Source organism: Phaseolus vulgaris, chromosome 5 (assembly GCF_051622355.1).
Source record: "Phaseolus vulgaris cultivar YP4 chromosome 5, ASM5162235v1, whole genome shotgun sequence".
Taxonomy (NCBI): Eukaryota; Viridiplantae; Streptophyta; class Magnoliopsida; order Fabales; family Fabaceae; genus Phaseolus; species Phaseolus vulgaris.
Window position 1 is genome coordinate 2,824,473 of NC_143502.1, and position 16,557 is coordinate 2,841,029.

The window sequence follows — 16,557 nt, forward strand, 5'->3', positions numbered from 1 at the left end:
CAAAAAATTGTTAGAAAACAGATTAAAGAAAAAATATTTTAATATATTGTAAAGTAGTTACGAGATAATCTAAATTTTATCAGTTACTTCGATTTTCTTGATATATTATTGTTTAATACTGATTTATTTCATGTTTGTTTAGTTTTCAAGACTCACATACAAAGAAAAATCATAAATATATACATTTATATTTACAATACTATATCTATCCCTCTACTTTATTTTCATTTTAGATAAAATTAAATATTTTAACTGTTATGTTGATAACATACACCGAAATTTAGTCAAATGGTAGCAAAATAATATAACTAATTAGCAATTTTTTTTTATCAATCAAACTATAATATTATACATTACCTGTTTTAGAAATTGAATAAAGTTGTAACAATGTAATAAAAATTTAATATTTTAAAAAATAGACGTACACATAAATTTAATATATAATTAAAAAATACAGATGATGTTTGTATTTCTGTTAATAAGATTAAAATCGAAAAAATATTATGTAGACCAAAAAAAAGTTGTTACGACGAAACAGATTAAAATTAAATTATGTTTATATATTATAAAGTAGAAATTTTCAGTTACCAAATAATTAAATACTGATTAAAAAGATTGTACAAATATTTTTCGGATATATCAATATACTTTCCTATCCAATAACCCTAATTATGCTATAAATCATAACAAGAGTCCATGACTAAAACACTATATATAACACATAATTGTAATGCATGTTTTTTTTATAAGCTTTACAATATATTTTTTTTACACGGAGTGAGTAGGAGACTTTAGAGAAGCTATCGGCACATCAATAATTGTACAACCAGTTTCAGGTATTATCTAAGTCCCTCTTTATTCATATAGATACAAATACAAAATCGACATTACAAAATTAGTGTTTTTTCTCTTCAAAACATACATATATAAAAAGAATATGTTATAATTTGAAATAATATTTGTAAATTTTCATTGGTATAATAGACTCCCAACTAGTCTCTTCTTAGAATTCTTTATGAATAGGTATAATGGTATCACTTTTGTTAACATATGGGTTTTGGTCTAGCCCCATATTTTTGTATTTTATTTTTAATAATATTTTTTTTATGTGATGGCAGATGATTGTTATTACTTGAGGTCTCAGTTTAGCTGAGATGTCAAGTTACATAGTGATGCCTAACAAGAAAACTTTAATTAAAAAAAAAATATTTGTAAATAATATATGTTATATGCTATATTTCTGCTAATAAAATTAAAATCCAGAAATAAAAGGAGTTATTAATAAATTAAAGAGAAATCCTCACTGATTTATTTAATATTTGTTTAGTTTTGCAGGTTCACAGTGAAATCAAAGACGATGAATCTGAGAGTGAAACCCTTGGAATTCGACCGAACCCTCGTAATCAAATTGCCAAATTCATGTTCTCTGCAACACCTCATCGACACCCTTTCTCGCATCCTCCCTTCTTCTTCTTCTTTCTCTTCTCTGCACCTTTCCCTCAACAGTAAGGACGAAATTCGCGCATCTTCGCCGCACGTTTCTCTCCACTCCCTTGGCGTGGCCGACGACGACCTCATCTTCTACTCCTTCAACCCCGCCGCCTTCTCTTCCCAAACCCTCGCCGGAGATGCCCCTTTGACCCCCGCCGTTGAAAAGCATCCCACTTTGGGTTCTGCAGAGGCGGAATCCGATGAGGCGCTGCTGCTGAGTACCAATTCAGAACCTTCCTTTCTGAGAAGGCTTCTGAAAGAAGCCCTTACAAGAAACTACCTTAATGTTTTCAAGCTGTTAACGTTGACGGTCCACCGAGTGGTTGTTGAATATGGGTTTGTTAGAATCGACAAGGATTCGGGTACGGCGGTTAGTTGTTTTCCCTCTCCTGATGATTCTCCTTCGCCGTTTTCTTCAATGATGTCGTTGAGGTATACCCTGCCTCAGATTCTGGTAGGTGGCGGTTCTCACAGTGTGAATTTGAAGTTTCAGAGACTGGGACAACATTTTGTGAATGTCTGTGGGGGGTTGTCCGATGATTCTGGTACGAGGTTGCACCATGTTTGTTTGGATACACGTAGATATGCCAGGGCATTGGAGTCGATGCAGGAAAACGGTGAATCTAAAGGCAGTGATGGGGAGGAAGTTTTTGAAATGTTGAAGATGGTGAAAGACAGAGTTGCATTGCCCCTGTTGATTGACCTTTGTGAAAAGGTTGGATTGGATATTCCACCTTGTTTGATGAAGTTACCGACGGAGCTTAAGGAGTTGATCTTGGAGCGTGTTGCTGGTGTTGATTTGGCGAGAGTAGCTTGCACATGTTCAGAGTTGCGATTCTTGTGCAGTGAGAATGAGTTGTGGAAGAAGAAGTATTTGGAGGAGTTTGGAGGAGAGAGTGAAGGATCTGTTTTCAAGGATTTGTTTGCTGTGTCATGGCAAAGGAAGGTTTCTAAGGAAGAAATTTTATATCAGGCTTTCCAACGTGCAATGGACTCTAACCCTGGTAAGATATGCACCATATACTTGTGAATTCTACAATTCAAATTGTAATTTTTACTATTTTAGCTCTATTTTATCATAATTCAAATTGTTTTTGTGTCTTTTTATCAATAATAAAAATGTATTCTTCATTTAACAAACAAATAAATTAATATTTTAATTTTTTTAATTTAAAATATTATTATATTATTATATAAGTTCTCCTCGTGAATCACTTGTATACTTTTTTTTTCATATTTAGTTACTTTTTAATTTTTATTATATTTGTGATATTTTTTTCCACTATTATTATTTTACATGGAGAAAAAGATTTTAAAGTGATATTATTTACAAGATTAAAAAAAAATTCAAATTAATTGTGAATACGGTATAAAATATATAATGATAACATAAAATTAACACTTTTAAAATCCAATTAATACCCGGAAGCCACTGAAGGGAAATTTCAGATTTTGAAACGTATAATAACATCGAAAATCGACATTATTGAAATTATAAGATAATAATTTGGTCGATATACTTTAGGTGCTCTAATTAAAAAATCTGAAATATTTAATTTTTAATTTTAATGTTATAAGAAAACTATATTTAAAAACTACTTTGTCATTTAAAAACTATATTAGGTTTTAAGTTGAATATTTAATTATAATCGAAAAATACAAAAATTAAATCAATTCAGAAAGAGAAATATTTTTAAATCATTTTAAACAAGATTAAAATTGAATTTTTGATGAATTTTGTATTTTCGTTTCTTGATTAATTAGTTTAGTTCAAACTTTGTATTAAAAAAATTTAAGCAAATAAAATTAAACTATTTATTACATTAAATTATAATATTATATATTTAGAGTTGGTTAACAACTAAAACATACTAAACATTAAACCTTTTTTCATATTTAGTTTTATTTTATAATTTTGAAAATATGGTAACAAAAAAAAATAAAAAATAAAAATATATATATATATATATATATAATTTCTGATGGTAAGATTAGTAATTTATCTATCAAATTAAAATTGAAAATATGAAGTAATTATTAAGAAAACATACTAAATTTTTATTATAGAATTTTAAAAAATTAATAATTTTATGGTTATAAAATTAGAAGATCAAATTAAAATTGAATTGTAAAATATTATTTAATTTGATTAAATTTTATATTTAATTAAAATAAAACTAAATTGAATAATCAGTTTTTATATTTGATTTGGATTTTTTTTTTCAAATTAAATTAATTCATTTCTCTTGAAAGAAAGTGTATGAAATGGAAAATCTTATTAAACAAAATTTAATGAATCCTTGCAAATTCACGAAATAGTTGTTCATCTTTTAGTTTCTTGAATCGGCATATTTAAAAATGCTAATTTACTTTATATATTATTATAAATTTATGATAATATTTAAAAAAGTACAGATAAACTTTAGTTTATAATAAAATTTGAAAATACAGATACATCAACATGATACTGTCTGTGTTTCCACTTATTAATTAGATTAAAATCAGAAAAAAATTATGTACATAAAAAAATATTATGAAACAGATTAAAGAAAAATTTTGTTTACAGATTATAAAGTGCTTCCATTCCTTTTCCATTTCAACAGTGCAAAATTTAATGAATCCTTGCAAATTCACGAAATAGTTGCAAATTTAAACGGTTCAAATTCACTAAGTCACCTTGAACCTCCAAAAACCATGAAGACTAGACTTGGTTTTTGCATGAGCTGTTACGATTAAATGTTTTTTTTTTAGTCTTCTTGAATTTTAATCGGGAAAAGTTCATGTAATGTGATTTCAAATTTGTCATAATTTCATATTTATGAATGCATTCATTAGGTGTTTGCTAAAATGCTGCAAATAATTTTGGTCATTGTTTCTTCATTTGTATTTGTGTTTTTTGAATTGTATAAGTTTTGGTACTTTTTATGTTTTTTTTGTTGTTGACTTGTTTTAGATCATAGGAAGTTTTCAATCCATTAGATTTTTTAATTGTCTTGCAAGTTATGTTTTCTAATTGCTTGAATTCTTTGGGATCCTTTTTCCTGAAACCTAGAGTGCAACTTCAATGGTTTGTAAAAATTGTTTCAATCAATTTTAAACACATATAACTCATGATGTTAGGATCAATGTATTAAAAAGGCATATCAAAATATTGTCTAAAAATTTATAATTCAGAAAAGAATGATGTTAAATGATTTTCTAGTGCATATTTTGTTATGAAAATTAGTCCAGTGCTTATTTGTTTGTTGTCTTAAAATTTGAGAATCAAATTCATAATACACAATATTTTGAAAAATTTACAAGTTTGTGTTATTGTTGGTTAATTATAGTTAGGAGGAGATCTTAGAGTTAACTAAAACCCTTCCATCAAATAATGGAATGAGCTAATATTTTTCCTTAGGAGGAGATATGTACCATCATATTGTGATAGGGAGTTAATGTAGAAACTCCAACACCTCCAATAGAGAGATATGAGAGTAGAAGAATATAGACAAAAAATGGAGTTACTCATGTTAAGGGCTGAGATTAGAGAAGAACCTAGGACAACCCTCACTCGATTCCAAAGTGATCTCAATATGGAAATAAGAGATAGAGATGAACTCTTAAGCTTTAATGATTTAGTTCAACTTTGTGTGAGAGTAGAAGAGCAAATCCAAAAAGAAAATCATCTTTAAAGAACTACTCTACATCATCTTATACAACGAAAGAGTATTCAAGGGACAACAAATACTCTTTGTAAAGAAGGTAGACCATGTGAGAAAGACAGGGATAAAGGCAAACAAAAAGACAAAGATAAATATAAAGATAAAGATTCTTCTAAAGAAGTTAGGGGTAAAAATATTCAATGTTTTAAGTGTCTTGAAAATGTCCCTTGCAATTTCCCCTAAAGAACATTCTTTTTCATCCTCTAGTGAAAAAGATACCCCAACTTCTGAAGAGGAAATCCAACCATGCATTGGGAAGTTATTAGTTGTCAAAAGGCTTTTACCTGGGTTGAACTCTAAGAAGTCCAGGGTGGGATGGAGTGTTGATGCTTGTTCGACAGCTGCCTTGAATCCCACAAGATAGGATTGGACAACATCTTGCTTAAATGATTTTGTGGTCTTGGCAAGATCCTCATCTTTACGGGTCAATTCCCTTTTCAACTTGCCAACTTCAAGCAAGAGCTTGTTCTTTTCTTCGGTTAGGCTTGCAACCTCTTGAGCTCGCTCTGTTGCCTCTTTAGTCTTTTTAGCTCGAAGACGTTTAGCTTCTTGATGTAAATCATTTGAATGCTTGAGCTCAAATTGAAGATGTTCTACTTCTTTGCAAAGCTCAGCATTCTCTTGAATTATCTGGTCATCTGCCACTCTCCGATCTCTCATCTTGGTAACAACTAAGCAACCCATGGCGAAGGCTTGCCCAAATTGCTTCATGGCGTCACGAAGCAGATGATCTTTGTCGTGAGCGATGAGCCTGTCTTTGTCCTAACTGGGCAGGAAGGCCTTTTCACCATATATGGGGATGTCAAAGTTTGGATCCCACACGCTCTTCCTCTTAGAGCTCTTCGCTTCGCATTCTTGAATGACAATTACATTTTGAGGCAAAGCATGGTCAGTTGAGTGAGCGACGTCTTGATACGGGACTCAACCATCTGAGTGAGAGTGCTCAGTAGGAGGAGCAATTGCCTTCCTTTTCCTCTTAAAAACAAGCCATGAGGTGGTTTTCTCGTCTTGCTCGGTCGAGGCTTGGGTAATTGTGACTGGAGCCTTCTTTTTCCGAGTTAAAGAATCCTTGGGCATCTTAGCAGCTGTCCTCATCTTTTTAGCCATCTCGGCTAGCTCTGCCTTGTTGATATGGGTCAACATTTTTTCTGCAAAGAAAATAAGTAAATGGTTAACACGTGGTAGCAGAGTTATCTTCACCAAAAGTACTCTTTGGTTAACAAGTGGAATGTACTCTTTGGTTATTAACTAGGAGGTGTCGAAGACGACCTTCAAGCTCGTCAGGAATTGGCAAATTCGATCTTTTGGTGATAGATCTTTTAGGCACCAAGCACTCTGGAATTTGGGTTCAAAGACCTATTGGCTCGGTCAACCATTACTAAAGTTTTAACACATTCTTACGACAACTTATAGAACTACTCAATCAATCAGAATGTTATCATTACGAAAGCAAGAGTAATTACGATTAACAAATAATGTACATATTATATCGATCGGTTGATCAGTAGGCAAATATGTTTGGACATGTAAACCATAAAAATTTAGAAACTATAAGTTCAAAAAAAAATTTTATGCCCACATCTCGGACCCAAAATAATCATTTACAGAGGATCAAATAACTCCTCAAAAGACGGCTCTGACTCATTTTGTGGGGTGGCAACATTTTCTCCTTGGCCCTCGACATCCTTCATCGCCTCATTTGTACCTCCGCCGATCGACACTAGCTTCCCTTCAACGACATATTTTTCCACGTCATATTGGGCGTCCTCGGCAGGTATACCATGGAAAAAGGATGCTTGACAAAGGCCTTGATGGAAGCAGTCCTCGCTTATGCGTAGCATGAAGGATTGACACTTCTCCACCTCAGCGAATAGTGTTTTTTTTTTCTCTCTCTCTCTCTCCAACCTTGGCATTCTCTTTGGCGCCCTCAGCCTTTTCCTTTTCCAGTTTGGATTTTAGTGCCTTTTTTGCCTCCTCGACTTCGATATAGACTTGGCGCATTTTTTCCTCCAGCGCCCTCATCGCCTCCAACGTTGCTTTTAAAGAGCTTGATGGTTCCGCCAGCTCGCTCTTTAGCTTGGTTACCACCACGACAGTGGTTCTTTCTACTTCTTCTCCGAGAGTGTGACCAACCACTAGCGCTCGACTTTGGAGCTCGATGAACTTCATAATCAAGTTATTCGTGGGGACAACTGCAATTACACTCTCTTCTTTGGGTGACATTGCAACATGGATACTTGTGCTAGTTGGAGATGGGGGCCGATCAGGGAAATCTAACGTGAGGAGGATCTTGCCTTTACATTTTGTTGGGTTGCCTTTGCAGGTCGATCCCATTTTCGTTTCACGGGAGGAGTTGTGTTTTTTGAAGGCACTATGTCGACCGGAATAACTGGATTTCCCTTTCCAACCATCCCAAAACTGCCAAGTTTCTTTGTGCTCATCTAACGTCTTAATTGTGTTATGTAGTCCCCTAACTTTAGGTCCATCCGAGACATGAAGGCTGCAAAAAACAAACAAATTAAACACATTCTCAACATAGTGAATACAATCAAGTACATAAGAAGTCTACATACCAGTAAAATTTGTTCACCTCTTGGACGACCCATACAACGCTACCAACAATCGAGTAGGCAATTTATTTGGGAGATGGTCGAAAACAACAAAAATTTATTTATCTCATGGAGTCATCGAAGACCTTGCCCAGGAGACAATTCTTGTTGAATTTTGGGTCCAATGGAAAGGAAACTTCGTTCTCCCTTCCGCATCATAAAAATAAGGTCTGTCGTCCAACTCCACAAAAAATTTGAAATATTTCTCTTTGAATTTTTTATATGACGTGGTGTAGGGTGCAAATTGAATACTCGTTGGTCGACTTGATAAAGACAGCTAACTCATGGGAGTACTCGGACATGAATTATAATATAATAGAAATGATTGAGGCGTAGGCAATATCTTGAAAATATTCTAAATGCCTGAAGGGACCGCCCAATAATTGGGATGCAACTAGGTCAACGCCACATTAAGGATCCAAAGAACCCTGTGGTGAATTCGTCGAAGGGAAGGGTGACATGTAAGTCATAAAAACATGTGTTGTAAACAAAAAAGAAAGTCGTGGGGTGCGTTCTCTCATCCGTGGCACACTCGATCGGTGTAACCACAAATATCGACCATCAAAGCGTCTGAGGGAGAATCCAATTTTAAGAAGGATACTTTGGATAAAAATTTATCCAAATCATTTGGACTCTTGAAGCAAGTAGGGATGTCCAAGACATGTGGATCAACCCACTCGTAACTCGAACCGTCTTACCCGACCAAGTGGTCTGAGTTACTCACGTCTCCCACACTACCAGATGCGGTGCAAGTAACATTGGATGAGTCAATATTAACTACACTATCAGAGGAGTCGGAGGAAGAAGACATTACTAACCTGAATTTACGAAAAGCGAAAGAAAGTTTGACAGAATCAACACTCAAAGCACACTATGTAAACTCTATAGCAGTGAGTTCAAATGATGCCCTATTTATAGGAAACCGAAGAGCAGAGAGGTTACCATGTGAATAACTCTGGACCGTTAGATCCACATTCATCCAATGGCCCATGTCACTCGTCATATGAAACGACATTACATATGAATTGTTAGATCTCTTCAATTGAACAGTGCTCATAAAACGACAGCTTTATTAAAAAAAGTGAATGTCAAATCTCTACCAAGCATTTAATATGTCCAAATGATCACATCTGACCTCGCAAACTCCAACGGTCATCTCGAACTCTTCAGAAAATTAATTTCTTCGAGCCTCGGGGACAAGTGTACCAGTCAACACCAAATGAGCCAGTCTCGACCTTAGGACCAACCGACTGAGTTATATAACATCTCAAGGTACATAATAAATGACAATAATGACAGTTATAATGGTGGTATTGAATGAGTCATAATTTCTTAAAATATACGAAAAATATCTCTCACAAACCAACTGAAACCGATTAACTAAAATGTAGACATCCTTATTAATAAGGGACCACGATGCATGTCAGTTAATAACTGATGTCCGACTCATCACAACTAGGGCCTATAAACTAATGCTATAAATAGAACCTTCTGTGGATGAATGAGGTGCGTTTTTTTCCACTTACCAGAACACACCCTTAACTAGAGTACTTATTTGAACGTTGGAGTAACTTTTGTAAGTAACTCTGACCGAAGCATCAGCATTTAAGGAAGGAGACTTGAAGCAACCAGGAGATTACCGACACATCAACAATTGTAGGTACTACCTAAGCCCCCAGCCTACAATATATACAATATATATATATATATATATATAATAGAATATGTTGTTATCATTATTGAAAACCCGTTTTTTTAAAATTTGTTTACATTATGTATTTTATATTAATTACTATAAAAAGTTTTTTATGTATTATAAAATAAAAATTTTCAAATTTTATGATTTTAAATTTTAATAAAAAAAACTATTATTATAAATAACAACTTTTTTAATGGTTAACTAATTAGAAGGGAAATAATATTTTAAAATAAATTTTATGAAATAGATTATAAAATAATTAATAATAATTAAATGGTACATGTTTAGTTTTTCTGAACTATCATAGGGAGCAAACATTATTTTACTATTAAAGAATAAAGAAATTTGAAAAAAAAATCTTATTATGAACACAAGAAAAAGAAAAGAGGGTTATTGGAAATATTATTTTCATGACAGTGTCATATGAATTATTTCGTTTAATATCTATATAATATTATAATTATGCTCCCTTATTCTCTATTGGATAACCTTAAACTTTCTCATTTTTTTTCTTTTTTTTTATGTTTTTTTCTTTTTTTCTTGTTCTTTATATGAATGTTTTCCTTTCTCAACCCAGCCTTTCACTGTTAACGAATTGCTGAATGAATAGATTAATAATTTTCTTAATTTTATGTTTTATTATTATTATAAAATCTATATATATATATATATTAATGTATGATTAAATAAAAAAATAAAAAATATTTCTCAATTTGATGCATTTAATTAGATTCTTTTAATGATATTGGAATAAAATGCTACACACTCGATAAATTGCTTTCTCACACTCAGAAAATAAATAAATAAATAAATGGTCATAGCCTTGAAGAAACGCTGTGTTCTCGCGAACTTGAATTATTTAGCTTTCTCCCTCCAAAATTCCCTCCGTCCCCTCGGAGAATGGCGTCAACTTCACATGGCAGCGGTGGCGTCGCTGCACGAATGAAGAACGCCGCTTCCACCTTCTGCTCCGACTCTCAGCCGATCATCGCCGTAACTAACTCCAACCCTTCCCCTTTTCTTCACCGTTTCTCATTGCTCGTCACTTATTTTCTAGGGTTTTTTCAGGATATCCGAAAAACCGTGCTTCTGATGAAGGACATAGCAGTTCAATTGGAGGAAGACAACCTCCCTGACAAGGTTTTTCTCTTTTTCAACCATTCAACATCTTTGTGTTTGATAACATTATTTCCTGAGCTAGAGTGAAATGTGAAAATCATTTTAGGTGAAGGAGCTTGAAGATGCGGTTATTGAGTTAGTAGGGTTATCTGAACTAAGTGTACAATTTTCATCCGCGGTTCAAGTTTTTACCAACAGATACCAGCCTGGAGAAGAGGTTCTTGACACCTTTTGTTTAGTTCTTCTATTACTATGTGCATGCTATTACTTATAATTTGAAATCTAACTATCTTATTCTTGTAACAATTGCAGTTCACTAATTTTAGTAAGTTGTTTGAGGATGAGCTTTCCGAGTTTAAGGCCAAACAATCTTCAGATCTTCCTAAACATCCTTTAATACGCCAGTTTAAGGAAGCTGTGTGGGTATGTTGCTTTGTTTTACCATGTGGATGAAATTAACTATCGCGTTTATTTTCTTATTTTTGGTTGGTAATCAGTAGACTTCCCTAATTTTATAGTGTAGTATCATTTCTTTTTAAATATCTTGTTCATGTAATGGTGATTGAATTTAAAGATTGGGAAATCTACCACTCATCTAGTGACTAGAGTGTTGTCTTTATTGCTGGCAATGATTTCAGATTCTGGCAATGTTAGAGATATAACTACTGTCTCTGGTAAGAATTCCCATTAATGTAATTTGCAGTCACAGAGAGCTAGTAACACACATTTTAATCCATTAACACTTTATCATTGGTTAAAATTAGTTGGAAAGTACAAAATCATGAGTGGAACTTATAAAATTTCATAATTTTCTATAAATTTCGGTCAATAATAAATAGTATGTTCGAAACAGCATATTACTTTGATTTTTGCTAACATTTCTCTTTCAACGAATATTTTTGTCAACTTTTTCTTGACAGTGGTGGATTTTGACTATAATTGTTTTGGGGAGCCACTAGATACTAGTTAAAATTATCTAATCAAGCTTACACTATTCTTATATAATTTAATCAAAAGTTTCAAATAACCTACCAGTGTAAACTAACAGCAAATTATATAAAAGAAAAAATGTACTTGCATTTAAATTGCTGCTCTTTGCTCCTTTAAATACTTTAATTGAAAGAACCTTTTAAAAAACCGGGAAGTCATCTGTGAGAGAATCCGAACTAAACATTTCAGCAATTTCTTTCAACATTAATCACCATATTATTTGTGAGAAATTCGTCTTCTATCTTATTATGCAGTCTTATTTTGATTATTTTCATTGCTGAAATGATCTTTTTGTAATAGATGTAGAAACTGGAAGAGTTGAGATAAAGCAAACTTACTTGTTCACTCAAGTTAGATGTGTTTGCCTTTGTTGTTTCTGCTAAAACGTCACACAATTCACACTTGGATGACAAGTTATTCAAATCTGAATAACCAACAAAATCAAGAATAAAGTTGTTGAAATTGAAATCTCAAATCAATCCTCTCTTGTTCTTAGAAATCCATAGGATAGAATTCATTTACAACTGCTCATATACCATCCACAATAAATGCTTCATAAACTAAACAAGGTCTAGTGTTTTATAAACATCTCAAAGAGCCAAAGATTCAGCTGACCGACCTCCTCTCTTCTATGCATTTTCACTTTTTTTTCTTCTCTTTGTGATAATAGAATGATGTTAAAAACTATCAGCAATTTCCATTTTTTATGTTTAAGTTAGTGGGAGTCCAATCACTTATGGTGAAAATATAGTTTTATTGAGCCACTAAAATGTTTTAGGTACAAAACAATAGGTATAAGTTTTTTGAGTGAGCCAGGGCTTCCACTTCCTTAGATTGTCTGCCACTGCATGAGTGAATAGTTGCATTTTTTTTTTCTCATGCTCACACACACGCACCAGTATTTATGTACTGAGAGAGGAAGGAGAGAGAAGAAGTAAATACTGGTTTGTACTTTGCACATTTTAATATGCATTTCATTTTATAATATTATGCTTCCATGATCCTGTTTAATTTGTAACTTTTGTAACCTGCCTACTGGGACTTTACTAAGTTCCTTCTGCGAAGTATTGTTAGCTGGATTCCTGTAACAAATCTAATTTGCTTGCTATTTATCTGGATCCTTAGAATGTTCATCACACGGGACAGCCAATGCCAGGTGAAGAGCAAGAGGATATTGTAATGACCAGTACGCAGTCTAATATTTTAAATGTTACTTGTCCATTGACTGGAAAGCCTATCACTGAGCTTGTAGAGCCAGTTCGCAGGTAACATATGAACCATCCTGTTTCTGTTAATAATGTTTTCTTCTGTGTTAGTAGTTTGAGTTACAGCTTTTTTGTTTATATTTTAATTAAAGTTTACATAATTTATTTGACTGAATTGTTTTTCCATCACAACTTTATTTCTTGACAAATGTGTTTATTTGAAATGTATGCATGTCGTTTGCTAGGCAGAATGGGTAAACAGGAAAAAAATCCTAGGTATGTGGTGAAAAAATTGATTGCAAAATTAAAAGTGCTACGTTTGGTAATTCTAGATTTAGTCTAAATTATCAGAAAATTCCTGTTGAAAGGATAACATATTGAGCATGTTAAGCCTGCTATCTGGTGGAATATGGTGCCATTAAGGTCTGTGCTGCTGATTCATCCAGGAGATAAAAGGGGTTGACTTCAGGTTTAAGGCTGAAAAATCCACATGCAAATCATTAAGAAAGACATGTTTGTATCTTTCTAATTTTCAATTTGCTGTGTTTTTTCTCAGCTGTGGCCTGAACCTAAATAAAATAAATGATAAAATAACTGATGTTATAAAAAGAAAACAATAATTTATTATTGTTACTTTTTTATCTATGTACTTGTAATCGAAGGCATATTTTTAAACCTATAATGCATATTTACCTCAGGTAGGCTCAGGCTTTATAGGTTTGTTAAAAGCTCATGTACAGCCTGTGATTTTGTTTGTGTATTCTACCACAAAATAAGCAACGATAAATAAGAAAATTTATGTATACTAATAATTTGTTTTACTTAGTAAATTTTAATCTTATTGATTTAATACTATACACTATTTACCTAACTCAACTTTTTGTAGAGTTGCTTTACTCTTCATTTTCTAGTATATGTACTCAACAAAATACTAAATTAATAAACAAAAAAACACTTAAAGGAAAATTTGATCTAGGAAAAGAAAACAATCAAGTTATAAATGAAATAATTAAGCTGAGCTCATTTTTTTGAACAAATCAATTTCAAGCTTTAAATTTTACCACTTTAATATATTATCAGAGTATGAGTAGCAATTTTATCACAATTAATGCTTGAGATACAACTTAAAAGTCTTTGACTATGCTTGACTTGTTTACTCGCCGTGAGAGTTCGTATTTATTTAATCTTTAGCATCACTTGTCCATAAAGGTATATCCCACATCTCTGTATGTAGGAAATCTCTGTATGTAGGAAAGTTCATTACAATTCCTGGAATCATGTAAATATGGAAATGAAAATTCAAAATTTAGCTGGCAAGAGTTTTCATTGTTTTAGTGGTGTCAAATAATGCTTCATGACATGGCTCACCAGCTACGTCTTAGATGCCCTTTATGTTAGCACCAAGGCACTTCATGAGAAACAAGACGATTATCGATACTACAACATACTATTATTAAGAATTGACTATGAAGTCTTAAAATGGCTTATTTTGTTCTGAATTGTAACAACTCATTAAAAGAAAAATTATTGTTATGCCTTATTAAGATGATGATGATATAATATATGTAACTCATGTTTCCCTTTCATTGATGCAGCATGGAATGTAGGCACATTTATGAAAAGAAAGTAATTATGCAGTATTTGAAGTCAAAGCAACAACGTGGTCAATGCCCAATATCAGGTAGATGATTGTTGTCTCGTTTGAACCTTTACATGAATCTTATGCCACCATTGTGTTTCTCTTTAACCAAATCTCTATGTCAGGTTGCCCAAAGATATTGCAGGGAGATAAGCTGGTGCAAGATCCGTTGTTATTAATTGAGATCGATGAAATGCGCAAAATGAATAAAGAAACTGAAGTAGAAGATTATACCATGCTGAATGAGGATTAGTGATTGATCAAACCTAGATTTTCTCTGTATAGGAAAGTACCTTTGGACATCCACTTACTCCTAATCCATTACTTTGTCAATATTTTTAGGTTGTGTACGTTCTATTCTAGGATAATTACAATATCTTAGTTGACATGCCAGACTAGGTTGGTTAATTGAAGAGGTTTCAACTTGTAAATAGACTTGTCACTTTGGCCAGGCACAGGGCTTGACCCTAACCCACATGGGTAAGGGTTGAAAAGCCCACATAAGAAAAAACCCATAGGGCCAAAATGACAATAAAATCCCCATGGGTTAGGGCCAAACCCATGAACAATTTTTTTAAAGTAATAAACATTTAAAAAGAAAGTGAAAAAAATCCTTTATACACATTAAAAACATTTACTTAATGTAAATCCAAACTTAGTATGAACAAAGTTAGGTTGGACTTAGATCAAGTTAGGTTAGGTGCATTTCAACATGGTTAACATGGGTCATGCCAGGTTGTGTTTAGGTCAAATTTAGACGAATTAGGTCTAGGTTGAGTAAGAACAGTTTGGTATGACTAAGTCTAAGTCAAGTTTAGTCCAGTTTTGGATAGGTTAGGTCATGTTAAGATGGCTTTTGTTAGGCCAATGTGGGTTGAACTCATGTTGGTCAAGTTAGGTTGTGCCTATGTCAGGTTGAGTCACGAATAACTAATTTGTTTGATCGATCCTAGGTTAAGATGGACAGGTTGGGTCAAACCCAAGTCAAGTAGGTCCATTACGTTGGGCTTAGGTCATGTTGGTCCAGGTTAAGTCAAGATTGATAAGGTCCACGTTAAGTTGAGTTGAACTGAGTCAATGTTAGACTCGATCAAGTCATGTCAAGCCAGGTTAACATCAAGCCTAGTCAAGTTGGGCGCATCTTAGACCAAGTTGAGTAGGATCCATGTCGGGCCAAGTCAAGTTGAGTCCATGTCGGGTTAAGTCCAATCAAACCCACATTAGACTAAGTCAAGTTGGGTCCACGTCATGCCAAGTAGAGTTAGGCCCATGTTGGATCGAGTCGAGTTATACCCATGTTGAGCTCTTGTCAGGTCGAGTAATGTTGGACACCAACTTGAGTCAAGTCATTTCAGACCCAAGTGAATTCGGGCCCACCTCTAACTCAATTGAGTTGAGTTGAGTCAAGTTGGGTCCATGTTAGATTGAGTCGAGTCGGACCTAGGTTGGGTCTAGTTGGGTCGAGTCCACATCCAGTCTAAGTAGAGTTGTATTGAAGTTAGGTCATGTAGAGTTAGGTTCACATTACATCAAGTCACTTAAGCCCACATTGGATTGGGTCGAGTCGACCCACCTTGGGTGGAGTTAGGTTTGACTCATTTCATGTTGAGTTGAGTGTGGTTCATGCCGGGCCGAGTCGGGTGGACGACACCCCTCTTAGCTGATTCAAGGTTGGCCTTCCCAGCAAGATGTTGTACGTCGAGTCGGCGTTCACAACCAAGTACCTTATGCTTTCGGTACGAGACGCGGTGCCGTCTGTGAAAGTCGTGCTCAGCTCCAGATAGCCACGACGTAACTCTTCGTTAGTGCGGTGCAGCTCTTCGTTTCTAACCGTGGTAAGATATACACCATATACTTGTGAGTTCTCCAATTCAAATTGTAATTTTTACTATTTTAGCTCTATTTTATCATAATTTTAGAAATAAGAAATACATTAAATTGTTAAAAATTTAAATTTATTATATAAATTGTAAGTATAATTATAAAAATAAAGAACAAATATTTTTCAATCCCTCATTGAAAAATATTTTTTCTTTTCTAAAGAAGACTGAAGCATATTTGTACATATAAATTTTTATTCTCAATTTATATAATTTATAAG

At 33.4% G+C, this 16,557-nt stretch overlaps 2 protein-coding genes across 2 annotated transcripts; both read left to right on the forward strand.

The window, feature by feature from the left end:
• The first annotated feature begins 1,321 nt into the window (after positions 1-1,321).
• Positions 1,322-2,685, forward strand: LOC137834805 (F-box protein SKIP22). Its single transcript, XM_068642995.2, has one exon. The coding sequence runs from the start codon at positions 1,358-1,360 to the stop codon at positions 2,519-2,521; it is 1,164 nt and encodes a 387-aa protein (XP_068499096.1). The 5' UTR covers positions 1,322-1,357; the 3' UTR covers positions 2,522-2,685.
• A 7,613-nt stretch (positions 2,686-10,298) lies between these two features.
• LOC137834806 (E3 SUMO-protein ligase MMS21) lies at positions 10,299-14,849 on the forward strand. The gene is made up of 7 exons (XM_068642996.2): positions 10,299-10,496; positions 10,572-10,643; positions 10,729-10,839; positions 10,935-11,045; positions 12,738-12,877; positions 14,413-14,498; positions 14,582-14,849. Exons 1-7 carry the CDS (start codon positions 10,404-10,406, stop codon positions 14,707-14,709), a joined length of 741 nt encoding a protein of 246 aa, XP_068499097.1. The 5' UTR covers positions 10,299-10,403; the 3' UTR covers positions 14,710-14,849.
• Positions 14,850-16,557: the final 1,708 nt, after the last annotated feature.

Bases quoted from the DNA above. Each gene is read 5' to 3' on its own strand.
- LOC137834805 (XM_068642995.2), top strand. From the start codon at position 1,358: ATGAATCTGAGAGTGAAACCCTTGGAATTCGACCGAACCCTCGTAATC.
- LOC137834806 (XM_068642996.2), top strand. From the start codon at position 10,404: ATGGCGTCAACTTCACATGGCAGCGGTGGCGTCGCTGCACGAATGAAG. The intron at 10,497-10,571 runs GTAACTAACTCC...GGGTTTTTTCAG, and splicing joins ACTCTCAGCCGATCATCGCC to GATATCCGAAAAACCGTGCT. The intron at 10,840-10,934 runs GTTCTTGACACC...TAACAATTGCAG, and splicing joins GATACCAGCCTGGAGAAGAG to TTCACTAATTTTAGTAAGTT.